The sequence below is a fragment of the Trachurus trachurus genome (genome assembly GCF_905171665.1).
Source record: "Trachurus trachurus genome assembly, chromosome: 3".
NCBI lineage: Eukaryota > Metazoa > Chordata > Actinopteri > Carangiformes > Carangidae > Trachurus > Trachurus trachurus.
The window spans coordinates 15,830,902-15,857,116 of NC_139893.1; the positions used below are offsets into that span (position 1 = coordinate 15,830,902).

General features: G+C 40.9%; 1 protein-coding gene across 7 annotated transcripts in view; it reads right to left on the reverse strand.

Moving 5' to 3' along the window:
- Positions 1–3,026: 3,026 nt before the first annotated feature.
- Positions 3,027–26,215, reverse strand: part of esrrga (estrogen-related receptor gamma a) — a gene marked incomplete at both ends in the record, with an annotated part of 51,804 nt that continues 28,615 nt past the window's right edge. For all 7 annotated transcript variants that reach the window (XM_083994652.1, XM_083994651.1, XM_083994653.1 and 4 more), the window contains 3 exons: positions 3,027–3,271; positions 7,031–7,193; positions 7,309–7,415. In XM_083994652.1, coding sequence (XP_083850778.1) covers positions 3,027–3,271; positions 7,031–7,193; positions 7,309–7,415 — 515 coding nt within the window. The remainder of the gene's footprint in view (positions 3,272–7,030; positions 7,194–7,308; positions 7,416–26,215) is intronic.

Sequence of the window (26,215 nt, forward strand, 5' to 3'; positions counted from 1 at the left end):
TAAACTGCAGCACTTCTCAGCTGTGATAAGTTGCCATTTATTATTAGATTACACCATCATCTAAATTACATATTTTGGCATTCTTATTCGGCTTTAGAAATTATATAAATAATATTAAAAAAAACAAAAAAAACCCTGACCTTTAGCTGTTAAAGCTGTTATCAGTCAACCACGTGCATTCTTGCTATGACAATGAAACCAATGCCTCTTTACTTGACTGTAAATGTAGGACAGTTTGCTGTTAGCTCTCAGTTCTCATTTCTTGTTTCTAGACATTTCAATTTAACAGACAATTTTTTTGTCTGGTATAATAGTATCACCATTTTTATCCTCTTCAGCTACAAATGGTTGGTCATGTTTTAAAAATGACTAGGCTTATTTAAATTGAGATGAATTTCCCAAGGCAATTTAGTTGATAGGCCTTTTTATGAATTCTATTAGTTAATTATTAATTATGTTTACCATTACTAAACTGTATTTTCTCCGTAACTTTAAAATACACTGTCAAACAATAAGGATGAATAGAGAGCTAACAAGAAACTGTCATTGTCATGTCTTTTGTTCTTCTTCATTTTTTAAAGATTTGGATAATGTTTGGTTTATGCTAGCACTATTTCCCTCAGTACAACTCTAGATTTAGTCTGATGTTTCTGATGGTCCCCACACTCTGTCACATTGCAAAGAAGAGAAAACAAAAGAAAACAGGAAAAAAAACATTCACCTTAAACTGAAAAAATGTGTATTACTGAACTATTTCTTGAGTAGCTGTCTTGTTTTAATTAGATCAAACATGACAGAAAAAGTGCCTTGTCACAAAAAAAGAAAAAAAAGGTGCAAACATTAGAACCATGAGATAACTGCAATCTGGATGTATATTTTTGTTTTTAGCTGCTTGTTTTACCTCTTTAAACATCATACTGACCATTACTCACACAGCGTTTATGTGACAGCAGCATTAAAATCTCATACTGACATTCCTGGTCCATATGTTGTTCCTGCCTTACTGTTATTAGCAAAGGAAATGTTGACTGTCATCTAATAGCTTATGGCAAGTTACACAGAGAGAAAGAGAAGCTACAAACTCTCTTCAAATCCCAACCCTCTCCTTCCCAAATTTAAGACTGGCACATTATGTTAATATTGCAGACTTAGTCCATATGCACAAACCCCTCCTTTAAAAACCACTATTGCTCAGAGTTTCTAAGATAAACGCTGATTTGTTAATACATTATTACTTGTTATATTCATATATATATGATAATTGCTGACAGTGGTCAAGCTGAAAAAAAGGAAAGACATATTGATTGATTCAGTTTTAAGAAGACAATATCAATAACAAAAACAAAGCCGTGGTATATGTCATATACAGGATGACAATTATTTACAATCCTAATATTGGTATCATCGCTAAGATTATTTTCAAGATATAAATTAAGAAAAAAAAAAGAGTTTGAAAGCAACAATAGTTGTTTTTCAGTCAGTTTTGTCAGCACACCTTCCCTTCTGGTTTGTATTGCGTTGAGTGACTCAAGCTCCCTCATCACTCGCTGAATGAATCACAAAAATATCTCCCTACTGACATAAGAGATGAGCTGGAAGTTGTGAACGCAACGGAGCAAGGAGAGTTAAGTACCGAAGTGACATTTTTAAGTTTTTGGAGTTTGGGTAGCGAGCATGGGCTGGACTATTCTTAATGGCACTATTCTCATTGACAGACTGAAATCTCTACTAACTGGTATGTGGAGGGGCCACAAACCTGCAGGGTCACTGAGCAGCTGAAAATGGCTCAAACAGAAGAGTCCAAACACAAGAGGAGTGTTTGATAGAATATATAGCGAGCATGTGAACTGAGCCTTCATCTACCACTTAGCCACGCAGGGATCCGCTCTTGAGAATATAGATCAAGTTCTGTTATTTGATAAACAATATGAGTTTATCATTCCTCAAGTGGTTAGACCATTTGAAACTATTTTCAGCCACGTCAAGTGATAATGTAGCGAGACCGACAGGTTTGGGAGGCCAGGGCCACTGGTCCTCAACAAATACAACAAATAGCAAAGTTGCAATTGAAGTAGGGGATTTGTGGGTAACTAGGAACTGAATTCAGGGAGAACCAGAGAGTGTTTACAGTTTACATCTGTGGTTTACAATCCTGATCCTTGGGAGTCTGCTGATTTTTTTTCAACCACAACAATTTTAAATAATCGGTGGGACAGAAAACCAGCAGTGCTCTTAAGCCCAGGACTGAAAGCCACTGGTAGATCAAACCAGAAACAGTTTTGGGTTATGACAATAAGGTTTGCTGGCATCCTCTGAATGGATGAGCTCCATTCTTTGGCAGGGCAAATCTCCTCTTCTTTTCCTTCAGTCCATCCATCTAAATTTCATTGTACACATAATTTGACAACAAACGTTAATAACGTTAATTCTTCTTTCGTGTTCATTTTTTTCCCACTCGTTTTCTTCTTGAACACTTAAAAAACTCTGTTGGGGGAAACTGGGAGGGGAAAAGGAGACACGAGTGCAGTCTTAGAGTCTCTCAGAAAGAAAATGAAGAGTTTGCAGTTTCTTTTAAATGTGTCCTCAGCGTTTGTCATTAATAACATCTTAATTGTTATTAAATGCATAAGTGACGGTTTTGCCATCGTCAGTGTTCGGAGTCACCGTGGGAACTGTTATGTCATTGTTCATAGTTTTAAAAGGAAATATCATCTTTCCTTGGTAATAGAGGGGCCATGTCAGTCCGTCAGCATTGTCCCCAGAACAGAAGGTCAAGTGAGCGCCTTTTTCTCAATGACAGTGAAGTTTTAGGGGTTCAGGTAAGAGGTTTAGATTACTTGTTTATTCAAAGGGGGATGCGTCAGCAGACATATTTCAGGAACATATTTCTGTGAGGGTGTGCGTGTGGGTAAGAGTGTGTGCGTGTAAAAGAGCAAGAGGTCATTCAAAGTTGCTGTTTAGAATTTGAGGTGAAGCTCAGGTGGTTCAGACTGGCGTCTGGCTGTCCTCCATCTACTCTCCTGTCCTCAGACCTTGGCTTCCAGCAGCTCCAGGAAGAGTTTGTGCATTGGGACTTTGCCGTCCTGCTTGATGCTGTAGAAGTGCTGCACGGCCTTGGTGGAGGTCTGGCGGAGCAGGGGGAGGGTCATGAGCAGCTTGCCCGCCCGGCGGGGATCCTCCTGGTGCTGGGAAGCCTCGTAGTCCTGCAGGGCCTCATGGAGCACATCCTGGAGCTTCTGCACTGCGTCCACATCTTCAATGTGCATGGAGTCTGAAGAAAGAGGGCAGAAAAAATAAATATATAAGACTAGAGACTCACTCCGGAATCCAAACATAAACAAAGGACTGTACAGAAAACGGGGTTGGAATTTCCATGCTAATAATTCACAGAGTAATAATACTGAATATCACAAAAATATAAATATTTACTACTTAAATACTTGTATTTGACTATGAATAAAAGAAAAACACCAGAGTTTTATTCTGCAGATTAAGGAAAATAATAACCCTTAAAGTGCCTGCATGCATTTTAACGTTTAAAACTGACAGTTTGTAGTTGTATCTATCCAGGAATGGGGCTTTAAATTCAGTAGCAGCTCTGTTGTCTGCCTTTCAAGTGTGAATCTGTGGGTGTGATGAATGGATGGACAAAGAGACGAGTAGGTGGAGAAAAAAGAAATACACTTGATGGAGAGATGCAGGAACACCTGAGAGTCTGTGTGTGTGTGTGTGTGTCTGTGTATGGAGCAAACATCTGTAATCTCTCTTTGAGCTGGCATGTAGGTGTGTTTCAGCATTTGTGGCTGTAAAGGCTGAGAATGTCCCTCAGTAATAATGCTCCATATTGCCCCTTAGGGAGGCAAAGTCTTAATGTGAGCTGGCCTTTAGCTTCCAACCTCCGATCAATGTCTTCGATCAATGACTACATGCATGTTAAATAATAATCACAAGACAACTATTGATAGGCAACCCCCCCCAAAACATCCCTTACATGAACACACACACAAAATTGCTACAGCTTTTCACATGTGAACACACATACATGTGCACACAAAGTATAATAACACAACCCATACATTATAAAAAAGTGTACATGGCCTTCAGGTATATTATGGTATAGCACCGTGTCAGAGTGGTCAGGTCTATGTGTGTGTTCATAAATGTAACTGGTGGATTCAATTAATATATTTTATGAATAACCCCATGATATTAAGCCTTAGCATGGTTTGTCTGCCTCATATTGTATCATCTTGTGATCCAGCCATCACTTCTTACACCATACATCATACTCAAACATGCTCACACCATCCACATGCGGAGGTGTTGAACACAAAAACAAAAACAATAAAGGTGTGAATGCACACAAACACTAATTTAAGTGAAACGTAAAATTATACTGTGTGGACAAAAGACATTTCATGTAAAATGTGTTAAAACAGCCACCTACACATAAATGTGCACACTTACAGACACAAACACCATCAAATACACAGGGTTGGATCTATAGAGTGTAATACATGTATCAGTATGCAGGACCAGACAGTGGGTTGGATTCTATAGGGATCAATAAAAAACTCAGCCTCCATTGGCTTTCTACTTTTTCCTGCTTTAAATAAGACTGGGTGGTCCACTTGTCTGGAGTTATTTTTTCATACTTTTGCTCTATAATGATATTTTACTTAGTGGAGTGCATTTAAAATAATGAGGGAGGGAACAAATATATCTTAAGTTAATTTTTACATTTTTTTGTATCATTTTCGCTTTTGTTATTATTGTTATAAAACTATTTTTTGGTACCCCTACACCATTCCTTTTAAATGAATATAATACAAAGTAAAGCTGCTAATAAAGCAGGACAAGCACATAATGCTCATGTACAAAATCTACAACTGAATGAGCATTAATGTCAGTAACAATGAAAAAGCAATCCCCTTCCCCTCTTTTATTCCTGGATTTATAAGTGGTTTCCTGAAGCACGGTCTGTAATTAACAAAGTTAAACTGAAGTTTAATGAGTTTCAAATAGTTTTTGATTAATATTGTGTGTTTGGTATTTAAGCTGGTAGACAGGGCTGCTGCTTGTGCTGTGACCTGCAGTACACTCACAAGTAAAACAGCAGACGTTAATGAGCACAAGCACATGAAGCTGTTAAAACACACGTTAACATGGACACACATACACACACGCACACACACACGCCTCCTGTTTCCCATGGCTAGTTTAGCTGCCTTTACATGTGGGGCACGTTTGCTAACATTTCTTAAGGCTTGGCTTCATTAATGCAGACGATTAGCATCCTGTGAATTAATTAGTGTCAGTGCCCTTCAAAATGCTAATGCTAGCATTCTGTTGTCTTGAAGAGCAGTTACAGAGTCTGGCCAGTGATGCAAAGTTCGTATTCGGGTGTCAGCTGTTTCCATTTCAATCAGTTGAAAGAATGACTATTTAAAATGTGAGTTTTCTCAACACAGAGGTTGAGAGTAGAAATTACTCTTGAGAATTATCTGGGTTTTTTTTTAGTCTGAGGTGTGTAATTTCTGCCTACAGCTGGCAGGTTTGATACTATATATACCGAGTAACCACGTTGTTTTTTCTAGCTACAGTTGTCTCATGTAAATGTGGGAGGACAAAGCACTGAAAACTACCATTAAATAAAACATAATGCAATTTAAACCTACTAACCACCTGCTCAGAAACTACCACAGAGTTGGATCTAGAGCTCATATGATTCATTTAAGGATCACTGATTATCTGATTTATAGCAAATTAATTGGGATTGATTTTGATAATTTTGACGATTTGAATAGATGATTTCAGTTAATTTTCTAGCAAAATGTGATCCTTAAAAGTTACAATTTTCTGTCCATGTAATGCCTTAATAATTTATCCTAATCATGATCAGGATCTACTGTTGTCCCAGCTAGCATTTCCTGTCAATTTTCTCAGCTTTTAGTCAGCAGCATTCATACACCATCAGACACACCTACACACATGCAACAGAAACACACACACGTTTGCAGCCAAAAGATTGATTGTCTCGCATGTGCCCACAGGAAAACAAAATGTCAATATTTTCTTCATGTGCATGACAGTACTGTAGGTACTGTATGTGTGTGAGTAAACATTTTTCAGTGGTTCTCATTATTAAGAACGCACTCGTGTAAGTGTGTGTTTATGCATATGTCTGAGATGAAACTGGCATATTTGAGAGAATGTGTGTGCGTGTGGATGTGCATGAATGTGTGTGTGTGCATGTGCGTGATGTGTTGATGATGGAAGGATCTGAACAAAAGGCCCCCTCCCTCTCTATTCAAAGCTCTCCCATTGCATTCTCCCATTTAAACACATTGTATTGACAGCTCCCCCCTTGTAATTAAAGAGTACTGAAGAGCTGGCCGGCTTCCAAGACAAAGTTCAAAAGACGGGTCATGGGAGGAAGAGGGCGTGTGTGTGTGTGTGTGTGTGCAAAAGAGAGACAGAGTGTGTGTGAGTGTGCGTGTGTCAGTCAGCTGTCGATGCAGCTGGACACATCAGAGAGGGGGCTTTATCGACGGACTTTGGGCTCTAATGATTTCACCTTATTTAACAGGCATCTGAAGAGACGACTATGCTAATTGTATAAGGGATCGTCACTTTGTTTGGGGGTGGGCTTCAGGTTGAAGATGTGTGCGCGTTTGTGTGTTTGTCTTGTGTGTGTATGCATGTGCAAACTGTACTGATTTTAAGTATGCGTGCAAATATGAAGAGCATGATGGTACAACTGTGTGTGGCTTTAAAGAAAGTAGAAGGTTTGACAACTTCAGGTGTTATTAAATGAAAAAAAAAAACATCTGTATGTGTATGTATGTATGTATGTGTGTGTGTGTGTGTGTGTAAATGTATGTGTGTGTGTTTGGATGCAGAGTATTGAAATGAGTCCTTTGATGATCCAGTTTAAATGAGTCCCGTGGGACTGGAGATTTCTAGGATTAACTCTTTCTACACCAGTCCCAATCATAAAAGCATAGGCATTAACATTAGAATTTCAAACCTGAGTTAGCCAAAGCAATGGCCTTGAGGGTGACAAACTCCTCCTTCTCTAGTTTCATGGATTTGTATTTCTTGACCAGCTGAAGGATGGCGTTGTTCAGGTCCAGAAGTCCAGCTAGCTTTGACTGGTCCTCGTCCATTATGTAGTCCTCGGCATACACCAACTAAAGAGGAGACACAGGGAGGCGGAGACGTTGCACATTAACGCGTGCTACTGTATGTGTCATGTGCCATAAATATACAGCGGCAAGAGATACACATAATGCCAAAGACACTAACCTTGTCTTCAAAGGACAGTGAGCGGTACACAACACGCAGGATCAAGATCTCCATCCATGCACTCTGCAGTAAACTCATCTGGTCTGCCAGAGACAGCGTGGAGAAACCTGGGGAAGATGGAAACAAAGAAAGCAAGGGAAATTATTATTTGAAATTTGATCTCCAAATCACCTCAGAGTTAAGCAGTTTGGATTTTTCTATGCCACACCGAGTGCGTTTTTAAAAAGTCAATAAATAATAATACAATAAATATCACTGTAGTTTCCATTGGATGGCAACACAAGTAGTGAGATGAAAAGGTATTTAAAAGTGAATTAACAAAGGAATAAAAAGAATTAAGCCTGTTTGAAGCCAGTGAGAGGGTCAAGATCAGCCCTCCTCCCTCCCCTCCCTGCCCCCCCTCCATCCAGTTGACCAGAGTCCTCCTCCACCTCCTCTTCCTCTCTCCCCTGTGCCCAGGGCTGTTCTCTGGGGAAAGGCAGGCCTTATCTCCCCCTGACACAACCCATCCATGGATCAATGCTAGCAATCGCTGCTGCACTGCTCAAACACACACAGACTAACACACACACACACACACACACACTAATTGCTGCTATGGCCTCAAAACTACTGCTTTCTCCGATGTCAATCCATGTCTTTCTATTTGCCTACATCTATATCCGTCTGTCTCTCCAATCGCAATCCTTGCCTTTTTATCTGTCAGTGTCTGTTTACGACTGACCATCTGTGTGTCTGATTCTGGTTTCATCTTTTTTTACCCAACCATCTTGACACATCTGTCTGTACTTCCTGTTTGAGTCTCTCTGTGCAGATGTTTGTTTTGCCATTTGATTGTTTTGTCTGTTTTTTGTTTTTTTTAACATGTATTTCACTTTCTCTGGCTCCTTTTCCTACCATCATTTTGCGTTTTAAATTTCACATCTTCATTTCACATCTGACGATTACGCTCTTGCTTGGGTCGGGTGCACCAGTCTCTTGCTCGTTGTCTCTCTCTGTCTCTCTTTCTGTCTGTCTCTTTAATGGAACACCTGCCGACTCACACCTTTCCTCACAGCTGTCCTTTCCTCACACACCTGTCCATTCACACCTGCCTGTCTGCCTAAGTGTGTGCGCAAGCTTTCATAGGAAAGGCAAAGACAGTGGCCCATGCGAGCACACCTGTCAGACCTCGCTGCAGTCCTCCATTGTGTGTTTGTGTGTATGTGCATGTGTGTGTGTGTGTTTGAGAGGAGCATCCTGCCAGGAGAAGCGGGCGGATGAGAAGGAGGATATTTCCTCAGCAACATCTGCCGCGGTGTGTCTCCTCTTGAGATGGTAGGTGTGCGATAGTGGCTGTGTTGGTGTGTTTGTGTGTGTGCGTGTGCATTAGGGGCTCTTATCTCACAGTGTGTTGATGGGTAATGGCAGGCGTCTCATTATGTCCAGGTTGCAGGCTATTGTTGTTTGTAATGTGCTCTAATTCATTCTATCTACAACTGTTAACATCTGCAACACACACACACACACACACACACCAAGATACTGACACACACTGTATATAGACATTATTTCTCACACACTAACACACACACACACACACACACTGTATCATATAGGAATATATCCTGGAGTGAATCCAAATGCATATGATTGATACACACACGCACGCACACACATCACAGTGAAGGGAGAAGTATCGTTGCCAACTGGCAGTGTCTTCTTCTACTTAATGAAATCATCAGAAGGGATTAGAGGTGAATTTCTTAAGGGGGTCTTCATTCACACACACCAACATACACACACATCTCATTCACAGAGGCAGATGTCTTTGGGGGGGTGGGTTGCCTTAGGACTTCACCACTCACGGTGGGCAGGGGAAATGAGCGCTGGCATTGCTAAAATTACCCCCCACATCCACACCCACACTTATTGAATCTGTTCAAACCCCAGGGTCAAGTGGAGAGAAGAAGAGATGAGCGAGGGGTTAATATCATTTAATGGTGTCACTCGTTGTGTGTTTTAACTTGCTCTCTGCGTGTGCGTTTTTGGAGCTGTGGCATCAGGGGCGGTGCAGAGGGTTCAATCAATCTTTGTTCATCTATCTGGTGGAATTTGATCTGGGGTCAGTGGGGGCACACATAATGAGTATAAAGAAGTACATATTAATATAAGTGTGTCAAAAACATGTCTGCATGACCAATTGTTCTTAGGCTTCACCCGCCATCTACTAACATCTCCCTCTTAATTACACATAAAATGCGCACGTGCACCAACACCCACACTAGCAAACACCAATAATTAAAACCCCTGTGATTAATTTATTGAGCTGAAAGTGCGCCTTCTTATTGAGGTTCATCAATGATTTTTATCAGGATGTGGTCTGTGTGTGTGTGTGTGCTGTGTGAAAGCATCTTGTGTGCTTTTCTTATATGTGTATATTTACATTATGCATGTGAACTTTATGTACATGGCTGCACTGAGTGTGGCTTCCTGTTTCATCAGCATGTTTGTATTCTTTGTGTATGCTTACATTCCCATACATATGTTTCTGTGAGTCTATGTATGTGCGTCTCTCTTTGTGTGTATTTCTGTATGTTTGTGTGTGTGTATGTGTGTGTGTGCCTCCCTGACCCCCTCCCCTCCCCACCAGCCTGTCTGCGCCGTTCAGCCATCCAATGCCTCTTATCTGTCTGATTAATAGGCGGCCAGCTTCAGGACAAATTAATTAACAGATAACGCCATCTCTCCCTTCTTCCCTTCCTCCATTCCTCCCCTCCTTCTCATGAAGCGATCGATACAGCAGAAGAAAAGAAACATCAATGGGAATTTAGTGCTGATGATGGAGAGAGAGAGGTATTGATGGGGAGAGAGAGAGCACGAGGAAGAGTGAGATGCAGGAGAGAAGAAAGTAAAAGGAGGAGAGTTGTTAGAAGGAGAGGTGGTGGTGGCGGTGGGAGGGGTGGAGACCTTTCTTTCATACCTGTGATTTCACTTGACAAAAGAAGGTTCCTTATTGGGCTCTAATTACATTTCCTTTCTGCCCATTGTTGATAAGGCATCTCATACTATGTGTGGAAGTATGTGTGTGTGTTTGTGCATGTGTGCATGTTTTACAGCTCGTGGGCCGTTTGCTGTGGTGGTGGTGGTAAAAGTATAGTGATGTAAAACTCAAAGCAAAAGGTAAATCAGGACACAGACCCAAACACCCTATATGCCCACCATTCAGCCCAGTCGCCCGCTTCAATATTTTCTGCAGCATTAGGACATAAATCTTCCTGGATTGGAAAATAATTGAGGAAACAATTATGACTCCTACTAAGCAGATCTGGCAGTAATGGTATAGAGACCCGCAGACAGGGTTGGAGCATCTGCCAAAAATATTAGGTTGCTCCATTGTGTCTATGGAGACAGAGATAGAAAGAAAAGTGTGCAGGTATGTGTGTGTTTGCATGTGCCATACATTGGCCTGACAGAAAGAGGCTGCAGTGCAGTCATGCAGACTTAACCTCTGCTGCTTGCTCTCATGCTCTCTTTCTCTTCTCTCCTCCCTTTGCTCCATCAGATACATTCGCATAAAGACAAACACATACACAAACACACACACACACACATCGTCGATTCCCCAGCCACCCTGCGGCCTGTTTGTCTGCCAAATGAGTCCTGACTGCACGTTTACACCCGAGACCGCACAACAGTCTGGCATACATACACACACACACGATAGTCCTCTCTCACACCCCAGTTGCTACACAGACCCACATGAACACACATGTCCAGGAGGCCTATATTTGTTTTCTAGTGGTTACAGGGCAAATGGGAACCAGTGAGAAGCGATTGTGATGCTTATGAGTACCCGTGCCCTTGTGTGTATGTGTGTACAGTTTGTGGCATTTCTGAAGCTATATTTAGTTACATATGAGTTGGTGTGCATGTATGATAATGCCTGTGTGTGTATGTCTGCATCAAAGAAGGCCTGTCTGCACCAGTGTGTGTAGATGAATGTGACAGGTGCAAAAACGGGTTGCAATGATGATCTGGTCCCAGTTATTACCACATGACTTGGATTCACATGCTGTCACTGTGGTAAAAAAATAGTTATATATAACATTTGTCTGTGAGCTTTGAGTTGAGGCAGCAAAAGTAAATCACATCTTTAATGATTACAAAATAAAATCCTCTTAGTTAAGAGTAATTCACAATGATTTGATCTCGGAAATTCTCTCTCATAATATTTTACACAACCGATTTTGAGAGTTGTGCTGCTACACAAAAAATGAATCAGCTTTTTTAATAACGCCACCATCATTATTCCTAGATGGCTTACTCGCCCTTTACTTCAATAACAAAACCCCAAAAAGACCATTTTAAGATCAGTCCTAAATGGATTTTATTTCAGGAAAGCTAAAACAGCCCTTGTTGGTGTGTTTGAATGCCAAAGAAAAATCAGCATGTAATATAAAAAAAAAAGGTTTCCCTGGAAATGACATTTTAGTTGTTTTATGGCAATTGAGCTGACCACTCAAAAAGACAAGGAAGAGAGAACAGGTTCAGACAAGAGTGCATGTGTGTTGCCAGCAGTGAAATGGTTCCACTTAATGTTGTGGGAATACATACGATCTGAATGGGCCAACTATCAATTTAACCCCCAGTGTAAGATTGGTCAGAATTGTACAGAATAGGTCAGTGGTGTTTGGGTCAGTCTTTGCATGATGTGAACAGAATCAACACCATATTTTACACACGTTTTAAAAATTCGTCCTTCGATAACTTCAAATCAGATTGATCCTATTCCTGACCTAAGAACACATTCAACAGGAAACATCTCTGTCTCAGCGATTTAACAGCAAAGATTCACACACTTATCAAGAGTTATCAGTCGAAGTTGTAAGAATCAGTTTCACACATTGTCATAGAAATTTAACACATTCACACACACACTCACAACACTTGCAGTTTGTCACTACAGTATGTGGAGCACATGCTTTTTTTCTGTGTGTTTTTGTTACAGTACCAAACTGGTTTTGGAGCAGTGAGAGCAACAATCACAGCTGTTGAACATTTCTATTTCCTACAGTATTTTTTTGCATAGCTGTTTGAGTGACAATGATTATAATTACACTGAAGCTTGTGATGTACAGTAGTATCATAAAATAACAGTAGGCTCTTCTCACAGCTTAGCTCACTACACTTTTCCAGTAGCTTTCCCAACACTGATTGTACCACTGCAAACAACCCCCTAACAACTCTCAAACAGTGTTATAAATGTGTAATAGACACTTACTAATATGAAAATGGTCTGTTTTGGCGTAGTGTATGAAATCTTTTTAATAGGAGGTATTTAAAAGGGATTAAGAACTGTGATGTGGACTCTTTTTTGATTGTCTAGTTGCTCATCGTAGGTGAGAGGAGAATAGTGGATTGTCTGTCTGCAGCATGTAGACGTATTGTGTTCTGCAGGGGACAGATTTAAGTCTACTGGCCCACTGAGATAGAGATTGCATTAGAACACGTGAAGTTTCCAACAGTTACCAGCACATCGCTGCCCTGCATGTGTGTGTGTGTATGTGTGCGTGTGCGTCTGATTGTTCTGTATGCACACTGGGTTATGTGGCTCCAGTTCTCTCTCTCTCTCTCTCTCTCTCATACCACTTTCTGTACATGTTTGTGTTAAAATTTGTGTTACCGTGCACATTGTTGCATGCTGTTCAATGTGAGTGCTCCCTTGTGAGTGTGTGTTTGTGTGTGTGTGTCTGCACATCTCAAACTGTTTTGCACCATACGGCCAGACGCCGGCCCAAATGAACACGGACCTCCTGTGATGGCTTTGGCCAAGCTGAAACAACACACACACGAAAAAAAGGCACACGACAAGCACACTGGCAAATGCTCCCTCTTACACACACACACACACACACACAAACACACATCCACCAGCTGACCCAATTACACAGAGATGCGCAACGAGATGGAAACAAATCTACCCAGAGAACCAGCTAATTTAGGAGGGCTTACAGACACACACAGGAGGACACACACTCACTTACACACACACACATTCCTATATAGTATGTGTAGACACTTAGATTATGAAAAACATTGTTCTATATCACTATATGAAAGTGCAATTGAGTTTAATCTTTTACTGACGTTTCTATCAAAGCAAGCAATGTCTGTGTGTGTGTCTGTGTGTGTTTGTGTAGAGATGAACACAGTAGAGCAGAATTACTCTCTATTTATTTCCTTTCTATTGCTTTACTCCTCATCGCAAATATGTCCACATGCAAATTTGTATATTTATGAAGGTCAAGTTGAAATATTTTCTAGAAGTCAAGAAAAGCAAGAGTGGAATCCCGTAGTCCCCAAATTCAACATTTTTATTGTTATTGGAAAAAAGCCTTATTGAGATGTGTTTTTTAGGATCAATCTTAGAAATACCTGCATGGCTGACTCCACTGCATTTTCACTATAAATGAAAATGGACAATAACTGACAAGTTTTTACAAATATCTAATTACTTTGGTACCTTATAGGTCAAATTTCTAATATCCACTCACACATATGCGTGTGTCATCACCTTCACCTTCATCCCTTCTCATATTGTTGGCTAAAATATTGTCTTTATTCTGTTTCTTTCTCCTTCCCCCCTCTCCCCTCCCTCCCCCACCACATCCCCCCTTTTTCTCTGTGCGGCCTCGGGGAGAATAGTGCAGTCATAGGGTTGCGGTAGCCTCTAATCAGTGTGAACAGCCAGCTAATTACCAAACCCTCAGCCCTGGCTGACTGTTAATTGCATACATTAGACACCATCAGCAGCACTGCAAGATTAACACTTAAAATCTTCCCATTGCTGTAGTGGAGATGAGTGCTCTGCGAGGCAGCGTGCGTGCGTGTGTGTCTGTGTGTGTGTCAAAGAGCGAGAGAGGGAGTCGGAGTATCGTGTGTGTGTGGTGTGGTGTGTGTGCTGCCTCTGTGGTTGCGGGTGCTAATATTTAACACTTAATTAGACCCAAAATGGAGACACGGCAACACAGAGATGGCTGTTGAGTGTTAATGGCTGTTGCTGTGGCCGGGGCTGCTTGGGTGGGGGGCAGCCGGTCGTCGAGGGCAACCCCAAGCCTCCGCGGAGACGACAGATGGAGTGGCATTAAGAACACTGCAGCGGAGCTATTTCAAATAATAAAATATCAATATTTACATTTTAATTACCCTCTTCTAGCTCCACCAGGGCTGTGTCAAGGAGCATGTGTGTGTGTGTGTGTGTGTGTGTGCATGCGTGGACATGTGCCACCGCCAGTTCCACGAGGACCAAATCTTCCTGACTCTATATAGAGTCAAGATCACTGTTCGAGTGCCAGTGGTCCACTCTGGTGGAGATTTCTTTGTGAAATAAACATTGTGTACACCTAATGCCTCAGCTGTTTATTTTTCTTATTTGTCTTCTTTTTTTGTCTTTCACTCAATTCATCCATCTTCCTCTCATCCTCTACCTCTGCATCCTGCCCTTTCCTCCTACAATACAATGCTGATGCAGGCAGGAATGACCACTCTGAGTGTGTGAGCAAATCTGTCAGGGGAATTAACCATGTGTTCACACAACTGAGAAGCTTATACACACCAACTCTGTCTGTCTCTCTCTGACACACACACACACACACACACACACACACACACTCTGCTGACAGACACTTTCGAATACAAAAAAAAACCACACTAAGTTGACAACTGTAATATGAGACAAAGAGTGAAGTGAACACATTAGAAATACTTTATGACACTAGCATTTTGGTATTCCGGTTTAAAGTGATTTCAGACTATATCAGAGTGGTGTTTTATTTTGAAGATATTTTGACACTTAGTCAAGCACTTCATCAGGGAACACACTGACACACTGATTGGACCTCACATCAAAATTCAAACCCCTGGGAATGTCACCCCATGTTCACACAGACCGTATGTAATGACATTTTTACATCTATCTATCTATCTATCTATCTATCTATCTATCTATCTATCTATCTATCTATCTATCTATCTATCTATCTATCTATCTATCTATCTATCTATCTATCTATCTATCTATCTAGTGATTAATTCATTTTCCCAGTTTGTTCAATTAACTGGCTTTTGACAGTCTATTGATCTCTTGGTGGATTACCTTTTCAGAAAAAAAAAATCCTACAACATATTGTCATGATAAAGACAAAATCCACAGGGCACTAGGCAGAGATCTTTTTTTTAAAAAAAATTCCTATACATGATTGCTTCAAAGCCTTTGTTGCTACATTTATTTTATGCTGCCACAAACAACGTTTGCATGAACAGGACCACCAGTAAAGTAAAACTCAAACTCCAAAAGAAAAAAAAAGGTAAATGGACATGAGACCAATTCTTTTTTTGTAAGGAATCATTGAGGTGTGAATAGAAACTTGCTGTTTGTGGCTTTCAAATAAAACCCAATGGTCCCTGTCCAGGCTTGGTGTCTGAATATGAGATTAAGAGGCTGTGTTGATTCTATCTTTCTAATCCTCTGTTGCTTTCCATAGAGAGAGGACTGCAGAAACTCCACAGGGATTAATTTACCATTCATAGATTAGAGATATGGTCTCCAATATCATCATCCAGGACAAGCATCGAGAGGAAGGGCTCAACAATAAGGAGAGAGAGAACAGAGAGAATGAGCGGGAGAGACAGAGGGATAGACTGAAAGAAAGACAGAGATGAAAACAAATGGACACAGACAGTCCTCTCTCCTACAGCATCATGCCTTAATGTCCTAGCTCGAAGACAAGAACATTAGACCTCATTCCACCTCCTCATCTGGGCCTGAAAAAGCCTGGGCTGAAAATCTTAATTAATTGTCCAATAGTGCTGCAGGGTCATTATGCATTGCAATAAAGAAGCGTGTAATTATGAGATTTAACAGCCATTACCAAGGCCAGGAACTCATATGTCATCATCAGCAACTAAGCCAATGGTTTGGTACAGCTATGTGTGTGGTTTGATGGACAGCATGCACACACAAAAAATACATACACTGGCATGTCTACAATTTGTAATGTTGCCAAATAGTGATTAGGTACAGTATATAAGAGAGAATGCGTCTATTCTAACAATGGTAAACAAACATTTGTAGGTATATACATGTGCACAAATTGAAGACAGCGCACACACACACACACACACACACACTCAAACTTGCACACATACCCATCAGTCTGACCCGGACAATAAGGCAGCCAGCTGTGATAGCAGCCTGCAGATGAAACATCCCATCAAGATTAAATAGACACAGAAATACACACATTATTACGGCTGTGTGTATTTTCTGAGTGTGTATGTGGATGCATAGCTAGAACACAGACCATGGCCCGTCGCCACATAGCAGGTGGCAAGTGACACAATTGTACAAGAATGAAGTGCTGTGTACAAACAGATGCACAATGTACATTATTTAAAAGGTTCTAAAGCAGCGCAACGACCAAAGGAAGAGTGAATCAGAAAGTGGATGCCACATGGAACAGTTTGTGTAAATGTGTGTGTGTGTTTGTATATATATTCACATAGATATACATGTGTGTTTATCTATGTGTATGTATTGGGGCATGTATATATGATTGGCCTTTGTGTGTGTGTTGTGTGCACAGGCCATAAGTCCTCCCCAGCTGGTGACAGGCACGCTCCAATCCTATTTTCCCACCTGCTTATTCCCTGATGGAAGGGATGAATCCTCAGGACTGTTATTTAAGACGGATGGATGGAGGATGGAAGAGTGGGAGAGGGAGAGGTAGGAGAAAGTAGGAGAGGGAACAGGAGGGCAGAATGAGCATCAGACAAAAAACAGAGGTGAGAGAGGGAGTAAAGACAAAGAGGGAGTGAGGAATAAACAAAAAGAGATGGAAAGAGAGATGAGAGAAGGGGAAGGGTGAGGACCAATGACAGGAGGGAGAAAGGGGGAGAGGAAAGAAGAAGCAAAGGAACAATGTTCAGAAAAAAACGAAAGAAGGAAGTGGAGGAAGGTAAAGGAAGTGTTTCATGGCCGCCTGTGAACTTTGCATGAACCGACAGAAATAATGTGATGCCATGACAAGCCTGTCCCTCCTTCCACTAGATTTGCTGCATGCATAGGTGTGTGTGATATGTGTGTGAATCCCTGTATGTGTGTGAACTCTTCATATTGCTTTGGCTGTGTGTGTGTGTGTGTGTATGTGTGTGTACATGTGTGCTCCAACAGATAGAATAGGATGATGATGATTTGAAATGGAGTTTGGCCTGTGCGTAATTATGATCATCTATCTTTATGCCCCGCCAGCATATCATATCATATCACATCACATCATCTCTCTCTCTCTCTCTCTCTCTCTCTCTCTCTCTCTCTCTCTCGCTCTCTTTTCCTGACACACACACACAAACACACACACACACAAACACAAAAGCAAATTGAAAGTAGTAAAAGCTGACTGTTTGCTAGTGATGACTGCGATGATGATGGGCTCAGATGGTACGCTGATTTATTTGTTACTGCTCATCTGATGTCACATTATAAAACTGTGGACGTGTGTGGATGTGTGCGCATCTGTGCACATTCACTGTGTGTTAGAGCTTTTTTCAAAATAGGTGCATGCCATGTGTATTTAGAAGTGTACATTTGTGTGTTCATGGATGTGTGTATGATGTACTTATATGTGTTTGTGCATGCAGACTAACGTGCACGCCTATGTACGCGGCCTGTCTTTGGTGTGTGTTTTGTGTGTGTGTGTGTCTGTGACAGACATTATTTGATGCAGATTAGACAGTGTACTCAGATTGCAGGCTGTGTCTCAAAGGCTGATAGACAAATTTGATTTGCTAATGTAATCACACTAATAAGAAAAACAGCAATGAGCTGCTGAGTGTAAATCTCACGACTTCAATATTTGTGTTTTTTTCTCACTTTTACTTGAAATGAAACAATTGAATCTATCTACTGAATAACTCTCATTTTATTTATTTATTTATTTTTAATCTTTTGTTTCGAAATGAGAATCAAATTATTAAAATCACTTTTAATGGGAGGCACATTTTCAGTATTTCTAAAATCAACATTCTTCCTATAGCAATATAGAAATATTTCCTTCACTTGTTCACAGTGTCACGGTGTCACAGTTAACCCAGTAAAGGTTCTGTTGGATGACATTTCCTTGATGTACACAACTCCACTACCACAGGCTGCCATGACTCTTATGTGACTTCTGTGTTTCCTATTTTTCATTTTGAATTCAGCTCTGATGTGGCGTGGCACAGGTGGATGCAGTGACAGTGACAGCTGGTACCATGTGTGAAGCAAGAAGTGTGTGCACGAGTGTGTCGGTCCGTATGATGTGTCACATTGCTCTCCTCTCAAGGCATAAGGTGTGTGTCACCACCAAGGTGTGACCTGATAGAGGAAATACCAGTGTCTCTGGGAATCTGTGTGTGTTGCGTTTGTGTGCAAAACAAGAGTGTGTTTTTAAAGTATAGGCACCTAAAGCTGTCTGTCTATGTTTGAGTGTTATTGTAGGCACATCGTCATGGAAACACTGTCAACATGGTGATGACAAAACAAACACAGGGCACTGGACAGACAACACAGTCAACACAGACTGAACGTGCCTGCGGAGGCTGAATATGTGAGGCCATTTGTGTGTGTGTATGTGCGTGTGTATTCAAAATATCAAATGTGATGTTAATTAAATTATTTTACAAACCAGCACCACAATACAGAAAAGAAACCAGTATTGCAGCTTTCCCTCTTTCTGTTTTAAACTTGCAGACCCTTCAAAGCTTGCATCGTGTGGTGACTACAACCGTAAATTATACTAGTTACATTCATACCAAAAAGAAAAAAGGAAAAAAGATTTCCCTGCTATGTTTTCTCATATTGATGAAATGCTTCCAATACCCACAGGCTTAATCCAATAAAGAAAGCCCAACTTAATCCAAACATTAAGCTCAGATATCAAATATTCTTTTCCTAATTTGATTTCATCAATATTTATTTTCATCTGCAAACAGGGGTGTGTTTGTTTGTATCGGCTGCGAGAGGAAACCATGGTGGTGGTGCAGTGGAAAATAAGATATCTTTGATGCACCAATGTGGACAATAAAACAGACAAGCACACACACACGTACGCACTCAAAGAAACACACATACTTGAAACCAAGACATCAACCTCTAAATGCGTTATGTAGCTGAGGGATGAGATGAAATGGAAATCTAACACGTCCAACAGAGCTCAGAGAAGATCAACAGCACATATATGATGATATATACTAGAGAGCACAAAAGAGACTAAATTGACCATTGGAATATATTAAATCAAATTCTTCCTCTAAATTTAAATCAGATCCTAATAGAGTCATACTTGAGAGTTGAATTCATTAGAATGAAAAAAAAAAATGCTGGGTCAGTATTATCACAACTAGTGCCAGAGTGAAGTCATAATAATAAAATTATCTGAACTTAAGATCTGTTTTCTGAAGATTTATTAAGGTTTTCTGGATGCATTTTAGCAGCTGAGAGCAATTTTAAGTCATAATTCATGTAATGTGATAACTATAAAAACTAGATGGTATTATCTTGCACTGTTGTTGTTTTATCCTCTTAGCCTTTTTCTTACAAAGGTTTTTCACCTGAAAATTTCAATCTTGCAATATGACAACTGAGGCTTATTTGTGTGTTTATATGTTTGCTTGGAAACCGCAACATAACTGTTTATACACTGTACTATACCTGTGTGTCAGAGTGAATGCACTTTATGTTTGCTTGTTGTGTTTGTGTGTCAAGAAGGCACCAACCATGCTGTGACTGTCAAGGTGAACTAGCCTTAGCCGACAGAATGGGGACAATGCTGCTTGTGCGTCTGTGTGTTTCTTGGTGTGTGAGTTTTCGTATGCATGTGTATCTAGACCAGACATTTTATGGCTAACTGTTTTGAGAGGGAGACACATTAAAAGATGAAGGAGGGCAAGAACGATGAAGACAACAAAGGGAGGGAAGAAATTAGGAAGCAATATTGTTTTAGAAGTTTCATGCCATTAAAGCTCATTGATTTAACCACTGTAAAATAACTCTGTGTGTATGTGTGCGTTTGTGTGAGCAGTGGCAGAAGGATGTTTCTCTTCTGATTTACCACTCTCTGACCCAAAGCCCAACAACCTCTTTGCTGATTGATGACATCACCAGACTTAATGAGTAGGGCTGGAGAGTGACATCACCACCCGACTGAGCGTTTACTTTCTTCTCTCACTCTATCTACTCTACACACACACACGCACACATGTGGTCCCATTCTGCATCTCTTGAAGCTCATTGTGAAGTGTTATAATGTGTGTCAGTGTTAATTTAGTGAGCTGCGCTTTCAGAGTCAAGGGTGTGAGTATCCGTGCACATGTGAGCCTGTGTGTGTACGCAGGGGCTGCTGAGACTCAACATTTGATTTGCTAAAAGGAGCAGGACACTTCTATTAATCAATATTTGCTGAATGACTGCCTGTCTTTCAGGCTGATTGACTGGCTGTGTAGTTACTTGACTGACTGATTGACTAAATAACTGACTGACTGTCTGGCAGTCTGAATGGCTAACTGCTTGACTGGTTGACTAAATCTCTAAGTGAAAACCATTTATAACATGCCCAAACGAGAAAGAGCACATCAGATCAAAGAGAAGAGATTGTTGGATGCTGTGACACACCAATGTTAATAAAAATACATTTTGGACTGAGTGATCTGATTGATTGGTTCTGTTTCATAATCTAGAGCTGAACTTGGACTCAAGACATCTTGACAACTGTCTCTGTTTGAGATACAGAGGCAGAATTAGAGAGAAAAAACAGTGACAATAGCTGGCTGGGGGTATAAGAAGAGCATGGAAGGGGAGTGTGGGAGGGAACAGAGGTTGAGAGATGAGGTTGACTTAATAATGAAGAGGTTAAGGATACCACAGAGAGAGAGAGGGTGGGGAGGTTAGGTCAGAGAGAGGGTGAAAGGAGGGAGAGACAGAGGTAGAGAGAGAGGGAGACAGACAGAGAGAGAGAGGTCAGAGGAGAGGTGGTGGATATTTAGCCATCAGGTCAGAATATCATTGTGTTAAAGTCTCTCTGGGAGCATCCAGGTTATGCTGAGGTTCCCTCCCCTAACCTTATACATTTTGTTTTGAACCTCATCCTATAACTCCTTCCACTATTTGTGCCTGTTACTCTTTATCACATGTAGAAAAAGGAATATAATGTAACTATGTGCTATACACTATACCATAACATATATATATAATAAAACAATATGTAAAGACGATGCAATTGTAAAGTTAAAATTGGTTAAACAAAATGAGCCATGGTTATTATACTTAGTATTACCTATTACGATACCCGAGAAAACAATTGCTGCTTAATGAGATTGCGGTTTATGTCCATATTTTTGAATTGCACATGAAGAATTACAGTAAGTTTCAGCACTCTTTGTTATCAAGTAGCAAAAAAAATTATAGGACCTAACATTGAGCCTTGAGGAACTCCAAATGTAGTATAAAGTCTAAACAGGTGAGTTTCTCGTAGTCTGTGGTGGTTATACTTCTAGCTTTAGAGACAATGCCTTTTACCTGCACAACTGACTGAAAACAGGAGGAGACTTCCTGGCATAAGCATTATTTCCTTATGAGGTGTTTTAAAATATCTTTAAAATGTCTGGGCTGTATGAGGTGTCCTCCCAATTCAATCAATCAGAGGAACACTCTGTGTAAACCAAATCTCATACCACGATCATAAACAAGTCAAATTTCTATAAAACACAAAATCACTGCCTATTAAAGTTTTTACTGCTGTTTGGAGAAGACTAACCACAGCTAAAGGCCACTTGACTGAATATTATATTACATTAGAAAACAGGAAATATGCTGTTCAGCAGAGAGGGAGTTTGTGTCAACAATCACCATCACTGACATTAGACAATCATTAAGACCCCCATGCCAATCCCCAAATCCAAACAAAGATTAAGAGGAAGAAGGAGAGGCGGGAATGATAAAGGGACAGGCTAATAACTGAGTGGATGAGACCAGACAAATGAATGCAAGTAGAACATGAGGCAAGAGGACTTCCCTCTTCACCTATACTATCCCATCACCACCACTAACCAAACCCCTTCTCCCGTATCTCCATAAAGAGTGATTAAATGAATGGTCCGACAGCAGCCCCCTTTCCACCTCCCTTCCCCATTTTTACAGCTCAATCATACCACGTTACTGCCGACACATAGACCGCTTATCCTGAGTGTCAAAATTGAAAGGGGAGCGAAAGAAAGGGAGGGAGAAAGAGTGTTAGAAAAGAAAGACCAAGTAAGAAGAGATAGGGAAGCAAGAGAATAGTAGAGGGGAGGTGGGGGGTGGTGGCCTGAGAGCAATTTCTCTCTTGAATAAAGAAAGAATAGGGGGTGGGGGTTGTAAAAAAGCACTAATGGCAAGGCCCCTGGTTCTGGTAAAATAGACTGTGTTATAGGTTCTGGCTCTCATTCGTTGATTCATTCATTTGTTCGTTCATTCTGCTCTTTCGTCAAGTCAAGTGCTCGCCTGTCTGTCTTTCCCTTTGTGTCTGCGAGTCTAGATAAGAGCTGCTAGCATGAGTGCCCGGTAGTCATTTAGTTATTATGGAGAGAGAGAGAGAGAGAGAGAGAGAGAGAGGGAGGGAGAAAGAGACTAATTCTACAGACAGATAAATGGCTCATTTTGAATGGCCTTTCTTTCAATTCACTCTCTCATTCGCTCCTGTTTAAATATTTGCTGTTCTTCTCCTCCTCCTCCTCTCACCTGACTGCTCCTTGTTCCTCCTTCAAACACACACACACACACTTATGACATGCAGTGTAATATGCAACTAGAGTTGTCTCTTTGAGAGCTATTAAAATAATCCATAATATTACACGGTGAGGCCTCCCACAACCTTTGTATGACAACTCCTATGACATTTCCACACACCAAGAGTTTCCTGAGTGAACACTAACTGCTCACATATTGTATCTGCAGGTAAACAGGTGTGTATGTATGGAACCACTTGACAATGTGCGGGCCACAGTTTGAGTCAGCAAAATGCCTCTTATTCTGGTCTAGATTTCTGTGTATTGTTGATATTTGCATGTGTGAGGTGAATGAGTGTGTTTGTGTTCCATTCCTTGTGGAGACACACACTTTGTCTGAAACCTCATTTTCCCCTCCTAATGACATATCAAATGTTTGCATATAGGCCATATCAGTATGGAAATGAGCGTGCACACACGCACACGCACACACACACGCACACGCACACGCACACGCACACACACACACACACACACACACACACACACACACACACACACACACACACACACACACACACAAACACACATGGCTTTAGAATAAAAGAACCAATCAAAGAGATTTCTGTGTATATGTGTGTATGTCTCTGTGTGTGTGTGTTGTCACAAGTCTCTAAGGTTGGGCGACTCTGTGTGGCTAACATGACTAGCGACACACACACACATAGACACGCACACACACGTACCCTAGCCTTGTTATCCGGGGGCCTGTCTTGCAGGCAGCCTCTCTAACGCTGAGTGATGTTTAAATTAGTTTACAATTTAGCCTCCTCGCTATCCGCAGACGGCTCTTAACTCAGTGTGTGTATGTGATGTGTTTTTGTGTGTGTGTTTGTGCGTGTGTGAGCGTAACAAATTGTTGCCAGTACGGCAGACATCTAATGACTTCAAATTAGCTGCCTGGCGCTCGCCTTGACACGTTGTTACCACTGTTAGCAGCCTGTGTGTGTGCGTATGCGCTGTGTGTGTCTGTGTGTGTGTGTACACGGCGCTGCGGAGCCATATCATGAAGCATAAATTGGCTTCACCTCTCCTCTCTTTGCCTCTTTTTTCTTTTTGTCTCTCTGTCTCTCTCCATCAATTTGATTAAAAAAATTACTGTACCATAGCGAGCAAAGACGTGTGTGTGTTTGCATGTACTCCCTGCACATAGTCATCTCACACACACGTGCGTGCCAACACACACACACACACGACAAGATGTGAAACAGGACGGCTGCAAAAAGGTTAACAGGTCTATTCTGTTTTGTTTTATTCAAGACTTAAGTCATTGTGGACTGTTTTCTGTTTTCCTTTTGTGTGTGTGTGAGCTTGTGTGTGTATGTCTGTGTGCGCGTGTGTGTGTGTGTGTGTGTGTAAGAGGCTGATAAAGAATGTTTAGGAGTCGTATTTCTTTCTGACAATCCTTTCCACCCTGAGTGAACAGTAGATCACTTGTGTGTGTACATTGTATGTGTGTCTGTGTGTGTTTGTGTGTGGGTATTAGATCAGTGTTCACTGTTGTAAACAGTGAGGATTTCATAAGGTGTTCACATCTCTCTCTCACACACACACACACACACACACACACACACACACACACACACACACACACACACACACACACACACACACACACACACACACACACACACACGCACACGCACACACAGTCACACAGAAGATGAAGAGTTCTATCTTTCTCTGTGAGCAGTGGATTGCCTTTCTCGTTCATCTAATCACGCCATCTTCTCTCCTCCGCCGAGCAATCGTTGCGCTTCGCTCCCTCCGCAGAGAGCTGCACATACATACGCTCACACACAAAACATGCGCACACTCGGCTCAACACATAACCTGGCTAACTCAGTCCACTCACCGGTAAAAAAGTCGTGAGTAAGAGAAAATGTGAACCCAATGCAAAACAACAGATTCAATCTACATCGTGTGAATGTTGGTGTGTATGTTTAGGTGTGTGTCTGGATGTGTGTTATATACAGTACAGTACAGTAGGTATGTCCAAGAGGTGGGGGGTGGAGGTAAATGGATTAAAAGAGAAAGGAAAAAAAGGAGAAAAGGGGTCACAGAGAGATTAGAGGAAAGGAGATAGTATTGCAATGAGGTTATATGTTGTTTTGAAAGAGAAAAATAAATATTCAAAGAGCTATACTTGGTGTGTGGATCAATATATATGTCTGCTTACTGTCCATAGCAGCACATAAATCAATACACTAACAAGAAGCTATGTATATTCCCATCTCTCTTTCTGTCTCTCTTCCTCTCTTTCTTTCTCTTTCTCTTCTTTTATTTTCACATTTATTGATATGAGATAATACATATAATCTGAGACCCTCCTATCCAACTTCATTGACTTTATTGTTATAGATTTATGCAGCGTGAGTTAGTGGTATTTATGTCTCTCATCTGGTATCTCCCCCCATACTCTCACTGCCCCCTGTGCTGTTTGAGCAGTGACAACAGGAGCTAAATCCAGTCTGCAAAAACACCAACCTTTGTGCTAATCTCAGTTAATCTGAGACACTGTTCTTCCCTTCTCAGCAAGATCTCTCACTTAAACCAAACCCAGAATAAAGTTTTCATCGCTTCGTCTCATCTTTTCCCCTGCCACAGTCGCTGTTTTGCCTTCTACAGGTGCATTTGTCATTTTTCATTGTCATATTTTCTTGGCCAGTATTTAAATTGTCTGATCTTAAAATCCAGGTCTAATTTTAAATAGATTAAGAGAGAAAAGGGGGTTATCTTTAAAAAGATTAAATTAGATTTGATTAGATTAGATTCTTCTGTTGTAGTGATGATCACCCTATTGTGACTGTGACTTTTAGTATCAGCACATATAGTATTTCACCAGTAGGGTAAAAGATGTGGTTTCAAAGGGTTGTGTGAGATCTAGGGTAAGGTGACCACAACTAAAGACACAGCCACAAAAACACACACCAACACATCAGAGGGAAAGGGATTGGACCGCTTGGATTAAAAAGCCACCATTTCTGTGTGTGTGTGTGTGTGTGTGTGTGTGTGTAGTATGTAGCAGAGAAGGTTGTGAGGTTAGTCTGTTGAAGGAGTCAATAGT